This window comes from Protopterus annectens, chromosome 17.part0 (assembly GCF_019279795.1).
Source record: "Protopterus annectens isolate FY-2018-M chromosome 17.part0, PAN1.0, whole genome shotgun sequence".
NCBI classification, from domain to species: domain Eukaryota; kingdom Metazoa; phylum Chordata; order Ceratodontiformes; family Protopteridae; genus Protopterus; species Protopterus annectens.
In genome coordinates, this window is record NC_056751.1 from 345450182 (window position 1) to 345468992 (window position 18811).

The window sequence follows — 18811 nt, forward strand, 5'->3', positions numbered from 1 at the left end:
TTAAGAAAAGTAAGAATTTTTTTTCTTAAATAATGTCATTGTATAGTAGCAATAACCGACTCCGTGGTTGTGGTATATTGGAGATTTACCCACGGTTGCCTTTGTTTAATCACTCAGGCTTCACCCTCATGATTAAACCACACCAGCCATGGATAAATCTTCAATATACCACATCATGTCATCGGTTATTGCTTTATTTACCCACAGTTGCCTTTGTTTAATCCCTTGGGCTTCATCCTCGTGATTAAACCACACCAACCGTGGGTAAATCTTCAATATACCACACCACATTGTCGGTTATTGCTTTATTAATTGATGGACAAAAGAAATTGTGAATGTCTGACACAATCCTATACATAGCACATGCATAATACTTATAATTCCTCTTCCAACCCTGTCTAATGCCATAAGACGAGTACTGTAACAAACTTTTGATATTTCTTCAATTTTTTTGTTAATGAACAATGGTTTCTCACCAACTATTTTTATAATGTTTTCATTCTCTGATAAAATACACCAGCTATTGTTAACTATCCCTTTTAATGTAGTACTATCAACTGAACAAACCAAAGGCATAGAAACAGACCAACTGTTTTTTGTCACCACATTTTTTCCTTATTTTTATCCAAATCATCAGTACTTCCTTAATGGGATCGTTAACAATAATTGGTGTATTTTATCTAATATCAGGCAAAGTCTAGGCAATCTTTATATTAAATCCATAGGTGATTCATTTTGATCCACTATCTCCACTCCTAAATAATCATCCAAATGACTTCTTCCAAGAGTCTCTATACTTGGCCCTAATACCACAATGGTGAAATCCAAACATAAACAGCTGGTACAACAAAAGAAAAAAAGTCATAGCCAAAATTAGAAAGTGCCATGCCTAGCATGATAAAAACACTCTCATTAATCTAAATAAGAAACCAAGAGGGGAAATTAAGTCTACTAAAGCTAGATTTGAGGTAAATATAGCCTCCCAGGCAAAGGACAACCACAAAGCTTTCTTTAGTTATGTCTGAACTGAAACCTCAGAGGCAGCACATAGCACTGTCCAGAAATTGATTGTAAACGGAGCCACAAACATGCAGCTGGGATATATATATATATATATATATATATATATATATATATATATATATATATATATATATATGGATTCACTTTATAATCTTGAAATACTGAAATATCGAATTTCAGTATCTCGAGACTATAAAGCCGAAAAATCAAAAACCCAAAACTTTAAAACTGCGAACTTTCAAACCACTAACTTAACACAAACAAAACACTACACCACACAAACACCAATACAACTACCTGGCGACACTACAAAAAAACAAACCAGCACACATAAACACAACAAAACTAACACACATACAAAAAATTCTTGCTAAAAGCAGGGGGCAAGCCCACTTGCACCCCCTACTTATATATATACTAACTCCAAGGTCGCACTAAACACACAAACACATAAAACTCACCACTACACACACTCATACACACTAAAATCCCTACCCAATACCCTTACAAAAACACCACTTACCTCAAAGCCCAGCTAAATACACAAACCGCACCGCATGTCACGTACACGAACACATAATGGCAAATATGACATTTCTGCATTTGCTATTATGAAGTTTCACGTAACTGCACTTTCGACTTTATAGTCTCAAAATACTGAAATTCGACATTTCAGTATTTCGAGATTATAAAGTGTAACCATATGTGTGTGTGTGTGTGTGTGTGTGTGTGTGTGTGTGTGTGTGTGTGTGTATATATATATATATATATATATATATATATATATATATATATATATATATATATATAGCTCAAATCTGCTGGCTGACAAACTCAGCTCCAGTTTTACCCCCCCCCCAGCTGCCAGGAAATATCATCAAATACCCCCCAACTATCACCAGGGTGCAGGTCCTAGACAGATTTGCTCTCTAAGGCTAAAAAATTTGCACTGATGGGCCCTGATAATATCCCAGAATGCCCCCTAAATAGTCTGAAACATGACCTATCAGGACAACTGGAGTCACTGTTTAGCCATAGCCTCCAGACAGGCTTCATGTCATGTAAATGGAGAACTGCAACAGTCATCCCTTTGTGCAGAGAGGGCATCTATGGACTCCAGCAACTACAGACCCATAAGACTGACTAGTGTTATATGCAAAGCCATGGAAAAAATAATCTTGAAAATGATTAACGATGACAAAGGAAACCTTCAAACACTGGATCTAATCCAGTTTGTTTTTGTCAAGGGCATATCATGCCTTCTTACCTGGTGGATTTCTTCAAGAAAGTCTCTAAAGCAATGGGTAAGAGCAAATGTGTGCATACTACCTACCTTGACTTGACCAAGGCATTTGATACAATACCATTCTTGGGCATTGTAAATAAACTAATGGAATTAGGTATAAAACCGTATGTGACCCACTGGATAAAAGAATACAGGGCATAAACAACATGTCTTATGCAGATTGCCTCAAAGCCCTTTCCCTGTGCTTTGTTTCCTACAGACTGTTGAGAGGTGATCTATGCCTGGCATACAAGGTATCCTTGGATCTTGCTCTAATGGACCTTTTTAATATCTGCAAAACAAATAGCATCAGAATAACCCAGTCTAGGGACTTAAACCTTGCTTACAACATAAATAGGACATGTTGGAGGAAAAGGTATGTATCTCAGTGACTACCCCTTATCTGGAACAGGCTTCCCTTCCTTGTGAAGCAGAGTCTTTCAATAACCCAATTCAAGCATAACTTGGACCACTGGATAGGGAATCAGAAATACACCTCTGCTCTGGCACTTATGTCTCTCTAATGGACAGTGTTAGTATATAAATGCTTGCCCACCCAAGCCCTAACCTACATATACACTTTAAAATAATCTAAGGGCACCTAAACATGTCCGATACATTTAGGATGCATTGATAGGCTTAAAAATGCCCCTGTAATCATTAAAACCTACTATACACCTATGAACCTATAATGGCATGACAAAAAGAGTATGGGTTGGTTACCGTGCCAGCTAGAAGATACAGCCTTTCCCAGCAGCTCCACCTGCTGTTCGGATGTTGCTTGACAGGTTGACATGCTTAGCTGAACTAATCTGTCACTGGGTGGGTCAGAGCTACGTCGACATGCAATTTTAAATGTATTATTTTACCACTGTAAGAAAGCAGAGTCAGACAGTTCATTTTTACCTCTGAGGGAATGTATTTGTGGCTATGCATTTTCCTGTTGCAGCACAGTCAATAACACCTCATGCTGTTGTTGTCTGCAATCATGTTAACATTTGTAACACATCTTTCAGGGTTGGGAGGGAGATGCTGGAAGTAATAAGAGCTCCCCTGAAGAGAATGTCTGTCTTTGATGCTGGGAGCAGCCTTACATCTCATTCATGAATGGTGAGTCATTTTTTTATAGGGATGTAATTTAGTAGGAGGCAAGGACACTTCAGCTTGTTCTGAAACAAAATAATATTTTTCACATGTGGAAGTCGCCTAGTCAAAAGCAGTTTTGAGACAGGAGTCTGAATGATTCAGAGATAGCCAGAGAGTTTAATTTCAATACAGCATTGATAATCACTGCAGTTTTTAATAAAATTCAATTGTAGGGATAAATGGCTTGTGAACTTTTGATATTTTATGGGCTACTTTTGGTAATTCAGACTGTTACAGTAACTAGCTTTGTCTTTGAGTATGAATTGCAGTCTATGTAATTCTGTCCTTACAGTTATGTGTTCTCATTTGCTTTAACATTGCTTCTAAGTGCCATAATACATGGCATATAAGAACTTATGTAGGAAATGTTATATCTAGTATTCTCTCTCTCTCGCTCTCTGTCTGCTTAAAATAGTCATTATTAACATTGTTTACAGACTATGTGTACCTTTAGCTTGATTGTCAGTGGCTATTCTTTCTGTACTGACTCCCACTTCATCTATGTGCAGTTTCAGGATGCAGCAAATGTGAACACTGCCACCAGTGCAGTGAGTATAACTGACGAAGAAATTGTGTACTGTTGTGTATGTTATGTTTGTGTCATTCCTGTCTTCTCCGGCTACATCAGACTGCAAAGCATTCAGCACTAGTGGATTGCTCAGACTTATTTACTGATTTGAAATAAACAGAACAACTCATCTAGCTGCTAATAATTTTCACGTGAACTCCTTCTAAACTGGGTTCTTAATTCTTGACTTAAAAATGTATTTCATATATTTTCTATGGAATAAGCTGTTTATATAGTTAAAGTAAATTCAAGATAGAAAAGTAAACTAGGTGGGATGTGTTTTCTTCTTCTTCTTCTTTCGGCTTTTCCCAGTTAGGGGTCGCCACACGGAACTCCGGTCCACTAATGATTGGCAGTAGATTTTTTATGGGTGCCGAGGTGCCAGCTCGATGCCCAACCTTCAGCGAAGGCACACCCATTCTATGCATGTCTTTCGAACGCCACTCGACTGTGGGGAGGACATGCAGACTCCACACAGAAGGCGTTCCAGCCGAGAATCGAACGGGAGAACCTCTTGCTGTGAGGCAACAATGCTACAGCTGCACCACCGTGGCTTATAGGTGGGATGTGTTTACTACTCTTATGAAAAAAATCAGAACTATATTGTTTCTTAAAGGGAATGGTGGGGTATATAACTATTTTGCTGATGGTACCACATCTCTTCTGCATTCTGTTTTACTTTATTCCTAATAAAACAAGGATTGGGCCATGTTACATAAAACAACATAAAACAAATTCTTAGGTGAGTCCCTTAGAAATGGCTTGCTAAATATAACTGCAAGTAAATTACCTGTTTCATGCTTCTGATGCTATGGATTTTTGCTTCTGTAAATGTGGCTGATTTTTTTTTTAATTCAGGGACTTAGCAAATCAAATGTTATGTTAATCGCTTAGAGCAAAGGCTCATAGGAGCTTACTAGGCTAACGGCCCCAGGGCCCTTACAAGTCTAGCCAGGTTCAGCCCATGTTCCCAAGGGTGTCTGGTTCAAGCAGACACTAAAATCAGCACCTATTGCCCCTGTCTAAGAGGGATACAGGTGGAACCCAGGGGTGAATTTCCGGTTATCCGTCCAATTGTCCAAATTACGCTTAAATAGGGCCAATGAGGGGCTTTGCTTAACATGAATAGGAAGCTTGTTCTAAAAGTGGGGCAACCTCAATGTTAGATCAAGTGGTTTTCAGATGTAAGTGAATGGTTAGTTAGATAAGGGGACTATATAAACATTATTAAAATGTCAGCAAGACCAACTTGGGTGGTGCAGAGAATGCCACTGGGACAGCTCTCCTTTTGTGGTGGGTGGTCTGTTAGATACTTCATACTGCACACTGCAAAAGCCACCAGATGGATGTGGGAAGCGATTAAGGTTCTTGCATCCTTGTCTCCCTAATACCCCCTTACAAAGATAAATAAAAATTGGAAAGAAAGCGCCAGCATGCTCCTTTCCTGAGTAATGCTTTAGCATTACCCCAGTCAAAACACCCATTTCTCCTTTTTACCTATAACTGTTGAAGTTCCAGAACGATCTATCTTAGATCCATTACTATACAATACCTTTATAAATGCTGTATATAACTCCCTGGTAGAAACATTCATAATATCAAGCCTCCTTTATACTCCTTCAGGCCTAAACAATATCCATTTAACCAATCTAAATAAACTACAACAAAATTACCAAATATTCTGCTAAAATCCAAAACAGAGCCCACCGCTATACAGTACTAAAGAAATTAGAATGGTTTGAACTATAAACACTAACTGTAGCTCAAGTCAGAATGGTTTATAACTTTCCAAATTAAACTGATTGATGTCCTGGCATAAATAATTTAATCTATAAGCACAAACCTCCAAGGTAACTTAGGTCAAAACTCAATATACATGCCGAAATCACATAACTATTATGGGGATTTTCTTTCTTCCAGTCATGTGGGTAATGAATAAAACACATTACTAAATTAACTTAACATTAAAACCGAAACTAAAAACATTTTAAGTATAGTGAAAAGGCTACCTTTTCACAGACAGATGTAATTTTCTTAATACTTCCTCTGCTTTGGAATAACATGCAGGTACAGAGAGCTTCAGACTCTAAAGTACAATTTTAAAAAGTGCTTTAGAAGTCAAGGTAAATTGTGCCCTCTGGTGAGGAACTTGTATAAATGTATGCAAGTAAGGCAACTGCATTACCCTGAAAAGAAAAATAAAATTAATTCCTTTACCTGCAATAAAATGCTTATTGAGGTTCTGACTGCAGAGGGTTGGTTACATAATCCTTATTTTGATTTTTATAAATATCATTAGGTCTACCACTGATAGAAATATTGCATAGGTTTCAAGATGTATTTATATCCACATTTACCGTTTTAGTCACTTAGTGACAAAAACTGCCAATTATTTTTTGTGGTGATTAATAATTAAGGTTGCCACCTATTCAAATGGCCAAAGTGGGACGTTTTCGGTTCAAACATCAGATTTTACAGGTCAACACATACCCACGGTCAGTACAAAGGATAGAACTTAACTTTTTTGCCTAAATAAAAGCTTATTCTTGCAGCATTTTAGTTGCTTATTCTGTTTCTTATAACATTTAGGTATTTTAGATACAGAATAACTGTTTTATGCAACTATTACATAAAATATAGGAAATAATTTTGTCCTAAAATCTCAGGACATTTGCCATTTTTTAAATTTTTTGTCAGGACACAACTGCCCAAAGAGGGACTGTCCCTTGCAAAGTGGGACAGGTGGTAACCCTATTAATAATATGAAATACATCCCAGCCATCCTTGATCTTAAGGGGATACCTAACTTTACCTCAGTCTTTATGGCTGTCTGACAGAAAATATTGAACTGAATACATGAATTCAGATTACAAAATGGGCATCAACAAAAAAATTCTGAGCTTTTTTTTTTTCAGAAAATAAATCTTAAATCTAAACAGTTTATTCTAGCAATTTGAAAAGCAGCTTATAGATCTTATCCCTGATTTGTGTTTTTGTCCTTGACTATATGTTAGTGTGATGCAGCTGGAACTACACCTTCCTCTCAACTTGACTGTTGTGGGTTCTAGTCCCAGCTGGGTACTGAGTTATATTTTGAAAAACCCTGGCGTATGAGTTTTGCATAAGGGAGGTGGTACACTAGTGAGTGTGCTGTACTTTGGATGGGTTTTAAACTGAGGTCCATGGTGATGTTTTTCTTTTTTTGGTCTTCAGGTGAAAGTAAATGAACAGAAGAAATTAGTCACAAAAACAGAAGAGATTTCCTTGGTGTCTGGCTAACAACCCCTTCTTATAAAACTAATGAATGCAGTTTCCAGACTGTGTGTACATTAGTGGTATGCACATTTACTCATTTCAGTGCCACTGTTAAGCATCGCATATGCAAGGTGCATTGTGATAAGAAAGTCTCCATATAAACAGAATTGTTTGATTTTAGATTTAATAGGCTGTGTCATAAGAAGCTATATCCAGAGGTGGGCAAGCCTGGGATGTATGAAAAAGAACCAAGCCAGAGCCTGTCTAAGCTGCAGATCTCAAACTGAAGAGAGTAAAAGAGCAGCACTGGGGTCCAACCACGTGCACAAATGCATGCACATACACATGCACATACTTTTTGCCCGTAAGAAGTCAGCTTGATGGTCAGTTTCTTTCTCACAAAACCTTTCTTTTCAACCCCCCCCCCCCCACATACAAATACAAAACAGACACTTTCTGCATACTCTTTGCTTATCTGATTGTGAAAAAAGTGAAATAGTAATCACATATTTTAATTTCTTGCTCAAAAACACAAGCACTGCCACCTTCCCCAACATACCATGTCAGTCATCAACAGTATTAGCATAGATGCCCTGTGTTGTTAAACACAATGTACTTCCATCAAAATGTTAGCCACCTTGTCTGTACCACTGACGAACCTGAATCTAGCTAATCTCAACAAGCAGGGTCAAAGCTACGTATCAGTGTGGACTGGAATATGATTTGCAGCAGGGAAAAGGTGTCTGGAGGGCCCAGAAGGGAAAGTATAACAAAGGAGGTTAGATTTTTGAAGAAAATTATGAGAATATTTGGCATGGAAGATGTGAATTCAGTAATAGGAGTTCGGAGTGAATTTACATACTATTCTCCAAGGTATAAAAACTGGGACGAGCTAGACAGAATTTACATTTCACAGGAAGATGTGCATTTAATTGAAGGTCTTGAAACACACCCAATAACTATTTCAGATCATGCACCAATAATAACTAAAATAAAAACTCAGGGTAATGAAATAAAAATGAGACACTGGCCCTTTCCCACCTATCTGTTAAAAAGAGAGGAATTTAAGGAATGGGTAGTGGAGATTATTCAGGCGCTATTAGAGAGGATAGAAATTTCTACTGAAAATATAGCTAGGGAGTGGGATAAACTTAAGGTGGAGTTTAAAAATAGGGTGGAAATACAAGAAAGGGAGCTATGGTTAAGAAGTAACAAGAATTATTTAGAGGGACTGACAAATGTTAAAGTATTGCAGAACAGGAGGAATCACACAGAACAAGAAGAGGATCAACTGCAGAATGCTAAGCAGAAAATAAGGGATTACCTTGATGATATGCATGAGTTTACAAAAATTGCTGTTAAGCAACTGTTTTTGATAATAAAAGTAGAGCACAAAAATTTTTAGCACAACGACTCAGGCAAAAGAAAGTAGAAAGGGCTGTCACCAAGCTTAGGAAGCCTATAACAAGAAAGGTAACGAGATCCTGTAGAGGTTATTAGAAATATTTTGGAAATTCTATGAAAGTCTGTATAAAGCAGAGAAATATGGAAATCAAGAAAAGATACAAATGGAAATGTTTATGAAAGAGTTAAATATACCAGGGTTAGAGGTAGATGAAGCTCAATTACTAAGGTTAGGATAGGAGGAGATGAGATTAAAATTGTGATGTACAACCAATCTACAGGAAAGTCCCCAGGAATAGATAGTATTCCTGTGTAGGTTTGGATGCTAGGAGGGAAAACTGATAAAGATCTGGAAGGTTTTGTTTAACAGTATTTTAAAAGGAGGAGACGTACCAACATCCTGGAAGAAAGCAATGATAGCTGCAATGCCTAAAGAAGGTAAGGATCCATCAGATCCAGCTTCATACAGGCCCATTTCAATACTAAACCATGATTATAAAGTGCTCATGTCTATAATGGCTAAAAAATTACAAAAGTAATGCAAAAATTGATAGATATGGATCAATGTGGTTTTGTGGAGGGGAGACAAACATTTGACAACACAGAACACTGGTGATACCATTGTTGTTGTTGGTGGGTCTTGATGCAGAGAAAGCATTTGACAAAGCAAGCTGGGACTTTATGAGTAGGGCAATGGAAGCATTTGCATTTCCTGAAAAATTATAAGGTTGGTTCAGAGGCTATATGAGGGATCAGAGGCAAAACATTAAAGTGGGTGGGATCCTTTCTGATAATTTCTGCTTGAGCAGAGGAACAAGACAGGGGCTGCCTCTTTTCCCTTTATTTGATTTATATTTAGAACCACTGGTAAAGAAAATAAGAGACTTAGAAATTCAAGGATATAATTGGTATGGTAGTCAAGAAAAGCTAGCTGTATTTACAGATGATACTATTTTATACCTGACAAAACCAGAAAGAGACATTACAGTGTTGTGGAATATTTTGAGACAGTTTCAAATCTTTTCGGGATACAAAATTAAGCTACACACACACACCTCCAGGCTTGTCAAACAGTATGACACACAGGAGACACTCCAGGTGCAGTTAACCACTGACAAGACCCCCGTTCAAATCATAGCTAGCTACAGGACCCCAAATGTGACTCAGGATGCCCATTCCACCTATCTGGACCTCTTTGAATCTATCAAAATTCAGCCCTTTACCCTGATCCTGGATGACTTTATCTACCCAACCATAGACTGGAAAAACTACTCATGCCAGAATGCAAATGCCCAGTGATTCCTTGATTTTATCAATACAAATGCCTTGGAGCAGTTAGTCGATACCCCCACAAGAGCTGATAATATCTTGGACTTGGTATTAACCAACATGAGTAACCACTGCAGCACCCCTACAGTATCATCCTCCCTGGTAAGATCCGGCCATAAAACAGTCACTTTCGAAGTCAGCATCTCCCCTGACCCTCCCTAGCTAGGATAAAACAAAAAACTTCTCCAAAGCTAATTACAACCTCCTGAGGGATGGTATAAACAGCTTCAGAGCCCCCTCCTCCTCTGTTGGAACTGGCACCAATGTCCAAATCTACATTAAAGTACTATATGAGCACTTATATAGATGCATGGAATCAGGAATACCTGACAGGACAAAATCATCCTCCACAAGGAAGAGTAAACCTGTCTAGTGGACATCTGCAATAAATAAACTATATAACAAAAGGAAAAATTTGCTGTCCAGGACCAAGAAGGGGCAGGTGCCCAATTGGAAGCAATCTCTCCTTAGCCTGAACAAGCAAATAAGAGCACTAGTGTAATACTCGAAAGCCAACTTCGAGTCCAAATTGGCTACATCTACTAGATACAATCATAAGACCTACTTTACATATGTCCGCAATCTCAAAGGAAGCACCCAGATCTGTTCAGAACTGGTGGTCAAGGACACCACATACACAAATGCTGTAGATGTAGTCAGCCTACTGGCTGACAGATTTAGTAAAAACTTCACCCCTCTGTCCCCCCATCAGTAAACAGGACATCCCAAGTACCTGCCCCCCTCCCCTTATCTCTAAGGAGCAGGTCATAACTGCACTCTCAAAGGCAAAAAATGCAGCCCCCATGGGACCCGATATCATCCAAAGCTGCATCCAACATGAACTCAGGCATGAACTTGCAGCAGCATTAGGCACCCTATTCAACCATAGCCTGAGTACCGGCTTTGTCCCAGCTGAGTGGAGGACAGCCACTGTCATCCCTTTGTGCAAAGGTGGAGCATCCACCAATCTGGGAAATTATAGACCCAGCAGCCTATCTAGCCTGATCTGCAAGGCCATGGAATGGATTATCATGGACCTCATTAACAGTGACATTGGCAACCTCCAAACACTTGACCCCACACAGTTTGGATTTGTCAAGGGGAGGTCATGTCTGTTAAATCTGGTTGACTTCTTTGAGACAGTCACCAAAGCCATGGACGAGAGTAAGACGGTGTACACCACCTACCTTAACCTGGCCAAGGCCTTCAACACTATTCCCCACTCAGGCATAGTAGACAAACTATCTCAACTAGGTATTAATCCATATGTTATCAGATGGGTAGCAAACTGGCTCACTGATGCAGCCCACCTAATCAAAATAGGGGAAGCCACCTCAAGCAGTAGAACTGTAACAAGTGGCGTATCTCAGGGATCAGTCATGGGGCCTCTGTTATTTGGGATATAATTCTCTAAGGGGCAGGTCAAAACCAGTGGGCTATGGCTGACCAAGTTTGCACATGACTGCAAGCTGGGCGTGGTCATCAATTCCCCAAGTGATGTGGACGTCCTCCAAAAGAGTCTCACCCAAACGAATGACTGGTGCCAGAAACAGCTAAATGCCAAAAAATACATCATCATCCCCTTTGGGGAGAGTGATGTCCCCACATATTATCACATTAATAACAATGTCTTAAGAACGCAGTCAGTCATGAGGTATTTGGGCACCCAGGTTGATAGCAACCTGACTTTTGACCACCATGTTGCTTCCATTGTATGGAAAGATTTCTATATGGTGCACCTCATAAGTAAGGGTATCTCATCTAGGGACAAGGAGGTCATAACATCCCTGTATTCTTCCCTTATAAGGCCAATTATTGAGTACAATTCCCCATTTGGCATGTACCTCGCAAAACACATGCAGCAGCTGGAGAGACCATAGAGGTTCCTCACCAGAAGAATCCAGGGCCTCAAGCATCTACCCTACACAGATAGGCTAAAAGCCCTGTCCCCCTACTCAGTTTCATACAGACTCCTCAGAGGTGACCTCTGTCTAACATACAAAGCAATCTCAGACCCCACCTTGATGGGACTGCTGCATATCCACAAGTCATGCCCCACTTGATTAACTGACACTTGTGACCTCAATCTGGTCTGCGACATCAATAGGATTTATTGGCAGGACAGATTTGTGTCCCAGAGACTCCCCCATCTGTGGAATAGACTCCCTCTCCATGTCAAGCAGAGTACCTCATTATCCCTTTTCAAGTGCAACCTGGATAATTGGATGGGAAACAGAAAATACACCCCTGGGATTCCACCCATGTCCCTGTTGGACAGGAGCTTTGGGTGCTGATTTGTCTAAACATGGGCTAAAGTCTTGGCTAGGCTTATACGGTCCACAGGGCCAATAGCCTAGTAACTTCCTATGATCCTATGATTCTATGATCCTAAAACAAAGGCAATAGCAGTAAATTATGTACCCACACACAAACTGGTTCAACAATATACATATTTATGGGGATATGATAAAATAAAGTATTTAGGAGTATGGATTAAAAATGATTCTGGTGTGGTAGCTAAGGATATGTGGGAAAAAACTAAATGAAAGATAATACCAAAACTGAGAAACTGGAAGCTTTGTTATATGGATATGGATAGTAAGATACAATCAGTCAAAATGTATTTAGTCCCTTTAGTCTTATACACAGGTCAGGCATATTTTTATCAACCAGAGAAGAAGGTGTGGATAGCAATTAATAAAGAGCTGAAGGACTTTATCTGGGAGGGGAAGACAGGAAGAGTCAAGTGGTATAAACTGATTTTCCCAGTAGAACAGGGTGGATTGGGATTATCCAATTTGAAGGGGTATTTCAGAGTTACACAGTTAAGGCTCCTATACATAGCACAAGCAGAAAACTATAATTCATCATGGAAAGTAATGATGTTGAAACGGGGGAGGCTCAAGAAAAAAGGAGAGACTGGGATTTTGGATGTGGGCCTTTAAGAAGAATAACAGTAATCATACAGAATATTATATCCATAAAGTAGCAGAGCGTATTCTAAGAACTTAGCCAACACGAGAATGGAGAAAGGAGATTCTGCAAATAGGGATGACTGCAATTAGGGCTACAGATAACAGGCAAGGGGGTTGGAATTTATTGGAGAAAAATGACAAAGGAACCAAGGTATTGGGAGCAAATAACTATAGAGGGAAAGGTAATAGAATAGGTAGAGGCTAAGAAGTTATTTGGACTGCAGGTTAGAGGTTGCTTTCCCTATCAAGGATTGATATCAGATTATAGGCAAAGAGAAAGAAATAAGGGGATCCTAAATATAAGACCAGCACTGGTAGAGTTTTTAATAGAATCTGGAACAGAAGTTGACATTAAAAAATAAATAGTACAGCATAAAAAATATTGCATGATGACTATAAGAATCGACCATAGGAGGTTAGAAAGGGTTGGGAAGAGAGATTGTATAAGCAATTCACAAAGAAACAATGGGAGGATATATGTATGTCTCCCAAATGTGCAACAAAATCTAGAAGATTTAGGATTTTTGCTTGGAAATGTTTACATTGATATTTTTATACCCCAAGTAGACTCCAGAGAATTTTTCCTCAGGTAGGCAGCAAATGTTATAGGTGCTACAGGGAGGAAAGAGATACTTGGGAACATGTTTTGTGGGAGTGCAGTGGGTTGGTGGACTTTAAGAATTCCCTGCAGGATGCACTGTCCGAGATGCTGGGTGGGCAGATTGGTGTGATGAGGTAGATGATTTTTCTGAGCTATGATACAGAATTGGAATTGCCTAGGCATGGTAACTTTGTCTAATTATGGTGGCTGCCCAAAAAGCAATTACTAGAAATTGGAAATCAGAATCTAAACCAACTATATTAGAAGTAGTGAATATAGTAACAGAGCTAAAATAACTGGAAATGAGAACTTTAGAAAAGGGTAGAAGCAAACTACATAGGAAAAAAATGGGAATTGTGGGAACAATAGAAGCAGGGGAGGAATGAGGTTTAAAAGAAGACAGGACTTAACTGAGCTATGTAATGTTTGACTGAAAATGATTGGGTAGATTATAAGTGATGTATAATGTTTGTAGCTGGGAGTGTGTCATGGTTTGTGATGTAAAATGCTTGCAGCTCTGATTGTGACAGTGTGGTTTGCTTTCATTTATATAAATGTATGATTGCTTATGTCGTAACTGATGGTTTAACAAAGATGTTTTTTGTTTAAAAAGGGGGACAGGATTTGAATAATTTATGTAATGTTTCTTAGGCTATACGATATGTAGCAATATATGTGAAGTATAATGTTTATTAATTTAATACAGTTTGATTACTTCTGTATTAATGAAAGATTGCCTATGTCACAAGTGATAATGCAATAAAGGTGTGTTTAAAAAAAAACAGGGTCAAAGCTAAAAATAGTGCTCTTATATACTTGAGACCTGCTACAATAACAGGTTTTGTATTAGCGTATATGTTTTGAAGAATATGAAATCCAAAGCTCAAATGTTTTTCATTATTTAGTGAATGTAATTTACAAAAATGTATCTTAAAAACACACACATTTTATGAACAACAGACAAAAAAATCAGGGACATTCTATGCTTTCATACATGTGGATGATCCCCTATCCACAGCAAGCCAAATCAAAAGCTATTTCAGTGCTTTTGTTTTTCACACTCAGATTACCTCCTGTCCTCCCCATCACAGAAGTAATATCTACAATACTCTTATTTTCTCTTGTTGTAATGTAATGCTATTGAACACTCCCCCCTCACTGTAACAAATTATTTAAAAAATGAATAGGTCAATTCCCTACACAGATCTCAACCTTCACTCTTGATAATGCAGAACAATCCCTTTCATAATAAGAGTAAATAAGTCAGTGGGGAACACTTCCAATTACTTTAGCTAAATGCTGTCTGCATGTTTATAATACATACCTACTGGTTTAAAAAAATGAATAAACTCCAAGCTCAACCCACAGCTTTTCTATCTGTCTATATCTTACTGCATTTGACTGCAGAGGCTACAATAACACCAGACATTTACATTACAATAAAAAGTCCACTTCTTAAAAAATGCATTATGACTGTCTCTCTCAATCTCTACCACGTAGACTACACAAGTCAACACTCTCTAACTTTTAAAATAAAAAAATAATAATACAAACAAAATAAATAATACATTTCAGCCTATCCATCTCTGTGTCTCTGCCAAATATACTACATTGGTCACCATTTTCCAAAACAATAAATAAAATACACAGTTCAGCCTGCTGCTTGTCTCTGCTGGCTTCTTTTAAATAAATACTACTTACCTGTTTCTAAAACAAAAAGAAGAAACAATTTATTCCCATAAAACATTATCCCAGTCCACACTAAAGTGGCTTTTCCCCAAGTAAAGCAGCACATTGCTCTGGTCCACTCCACAAAGCTCAGCTAAGGGTCCGCAGACTATCTCACATGTTCCTTGGGCTAACAGATGTTTTTCCTGCCAGCTTTCTTAAACACCAGTGCAAATCACAAATCCTTTAATGAATTTCAGTCCTCCACAAACTTTACTTTCCATTATCCTCTCCCTGAAAATGATCCTAAAAATCAGGAATTTCCAATAACAGACTGTCTCTTTAAATTGTTTTCCTGCTACACTATGTACCACTCCCACTGACTTCTTAGGCAATCACAGTGGTTAATTTACTGATCAGACCAAACAGAAAATAGTCAGAGCCTGCAAGTCTGGTCTGAAAGATCACATACAAAAGCCATCTCAGCGCTAACACCCCCACCAAAAGTTTAGCCAAGTACTAATATTTAGTATCATAGGATAGAACTACCTAGCAGATAGCTCCTGCAGGTTGCAGATCCATTCTGAAACTATGGCAGTAGGGAAAAAAACGTCTGCATGGCTCATTCCTGGCTCTTTACCTTGCCAGACAATGAACCACAGCTGTGCTTATTCTCAAGCTCGAGTCTGACTCAAACCCACCTAAACCCAAATCTAATTTTCCTTGGCAATTGTTCTTTTACCAGAATCTCACAGGCTTAGCCCTTCTAATCCTAATGGAAGTAAATGTCCCAAGTGGTGGAAACAGCCTGATCCAAGTTAAACCAGCCTGGGCAGCCAAGAGACCCCAACTAGGATGAAAAGAACAAATGCTAAAGGGAGTATTTTGAGATTGGGTTCTGCTTCAGGAAGGAGAGTGCACCCTAGCTTCTATCTGGAAGTTCAAAAGTTTTCTTATAAAATCCCTTCAAATCTTCAAAATGAGTCACTTGAGTCCATATTCATTTAAAGAAGCTTTATTTGTATTATTTATTTATTTTTATTTATTCCGTTTGTTGACTGGGAAGGTCTACTGGGCCAGAAAGTGCCCATTTTCAGTGGAGGCCCACGAAGAAAAGCTCCATAGAGATACAAATACATACAATTTGATAAATCACAGTAACAATACAATGCTTACAATGTGTTGGAGACAAGATAACATTTACAGTGATAAAACATAAGTTAGCAAATATGTCAGATTAAACTTCTAAAGATCAGTTAACAATATCAAATATACAATTTGATAAGAGTACATACCACAGTAGTTGCAGATTATGCTGACAGTCACCATACATTTGTAAAGCGTATAGAAAACGGTTTATTTGTTCAGGAGATAATGATGATGGTACTAGAGCTGGGGAGGGGGAAAAGGAGGGAAAGGTAGAGAGGTGGAAGGGAAGAGACAAAAGTCAGGTTATGGGTTGTGATGAGTAAGCACTGGGGCATTGCCAGTGGGAGGAGACATGATGTTTCAGGGATTTTTTAAAGACAGTTTTATTGCTAGTAGCTGTAAGAGAGGGTGGAAGAGAGTGCCATAGTTTAGCAGGGACAAAGGAGTGGAGTTTGTGCTTTTGTCTTACAGACTTCATCAGAATCAGATCAACAAAAAAAAACTTATAGTAATACTGACTAAGACATTCCTCTTTTATCCTAATTTCAACAAAAGAGCATGGGATGAGTAGTTGTAATTGGTTTTATTTTAGCCTTCTAATTGACTGCAATTGAAGCTTCCTGATTGGCTTTGCTTCCTTGCTCTGAATTTGCTTATCAATATGCCAGTCCCAGCATCCCCTATGTATCTTCAGTACCACCCAGGTAGGCACACACACGCACGCATGCACGCGCACACTCACACACACACACACACACACACACACACACACACACACACACACACACAAAGCACACATTCATTTAACCTCACTCATACCCCTACAGACACATACACAAATGTCCACACACATACATACACTCTGACATACACACCTCGATGGCTTCACTGGACTTATCTGTACTGCAAATACTCTCATAAGAGTGAATGGGTGATGGCCAACAAAAGACAGGGTTCACTTTTTTCTTCTAGAGTTAAAGTTTACCCAGCCATGTGATTCTTGTAAATCATTCAGCTAAGTAAAGCGGACACCATGAACAATTCCGAGGGACAGTGGCTGAGTAATTAGCATTAGCCACTCCCCCAAACTGCTACAATAGCATGTGGCTTCAACTGTGAGACCAATATCTGCACTAAGGCCTCTGCAAATGAAAAAAAACATAATGGGAGATGGGTCTAAGAATCAGAAAGTTACTGCAATGCAGACATTTTCTGGGTTAAAGGCTTCAGAATCATGGAAAGTCTTTCTGAAGTCAAGGGATTCAGTCTCATTATAAGCAATGAACAATTCTTTATATGACAGGAGGTCAATAAATACAGTAATTTTCAGTGCAACATGTTGACATATTACTGACAGACTACAGTAAAATGATAACAAAAAATGTGAGAGAGAGAGTGGGAAGTGTAATACAGCTTAGATGAAGGATGGGAATGAGAGATTCAACAAACTTACTGAAATTAGTCCCTAAACTTGAGGAAAAGAAAAAAAAACACATGCAACAGTGGGATAAAGAGTGAGCAATATCAATAGCAGGAAAAAGGGAAGCTAGCTGTGCTCTGTACAGATGATTAGTAATGCTAGTTCTGGAGTACTGTATTCATTGATAAATGCCACACCTATGCAAGGTCACATTCAAATATGAGGTAGTCCAAGTCAGTCAGTTAGTATAATGGAATAAATAAAGTTGTGGATCAGTTACTGCAGGTGCTGGTCTCACAGAATACTTTAATATTTATCATCCCACCTGAAGAAGCTTTTCAAATGATGCTTAGGCTATTCATAACTCTGAATGAAAATACTACTTAGAACATAAATTCATTACTGTGAACTACAGCTTTGAAATTTTCCTTAAATTACTGCAGTCATTAAAAATAAATTACTGAATTACTACAGTAATACATTCAGGAAGGTGACTGGTACAACAAATTATTTTGTTAAATACTGTGAAATTAGGAAATAAAGCACTGCATCTGTCACCCCTGGGTTTCCAGGTACTGGCTAAGGCTCTTGCTACCCCTATAGTGCCTTTTTAGGCGGTATTCCAAAGACCAAATTGCCACCATAACAGCTATAAATAAATGCAATCTGAGGGTAATGCTGCTCAATGCTAGAAGTCTAAATCTCAAGATGCACTCACTCAAAGCACTCCTTAAAATGGAGAACATCGATATTTGTGCTGTAACGGAGACATGGTTTAAAGTATCAGAAAGCACCCCTACACTGCTAGGCTATAACTCATTCCACACCTTTCGGCCCCAAAATATGGACAGAAGCTCCAAAGGAAGTGGTGCCTCCATATTCATAAAGGATATGCACACCTCCAGACTAGTAGACCAGCATAATGCATCTGAGATACCTCAGGTACAACTAACATTGGGTAAGATGGCAATCCAGGTCATAACCTGTT

At 38.6% G+C, this 18811-nt stretch overlaps 1 protein-coding gene across 1 annotated transcript in view; it reads left to right on the forward strand.

Annotated features, from left to right (window-relative positions):
* Window positions 1–3221: 3221 nt before the first annotated feature.
* The window catches only part of LOC122791688 (forkhead box protein M1-like), a 548676-nt gene continuing 533086 nt past the window's right edge, over window positions 3222–18811 (forward strand). The window contains exon 1 of the mRNA XM_044059580.1: window positions 3222–3418. Coding sequence (XP_043915515.1) covers window positions 3412–3418 — 7 coding nt within the window. The 5' untranslated portion in view covers window positions 3222–3411. The remainder of the gene's footprint in view (window positions 3419–18811) is intronic.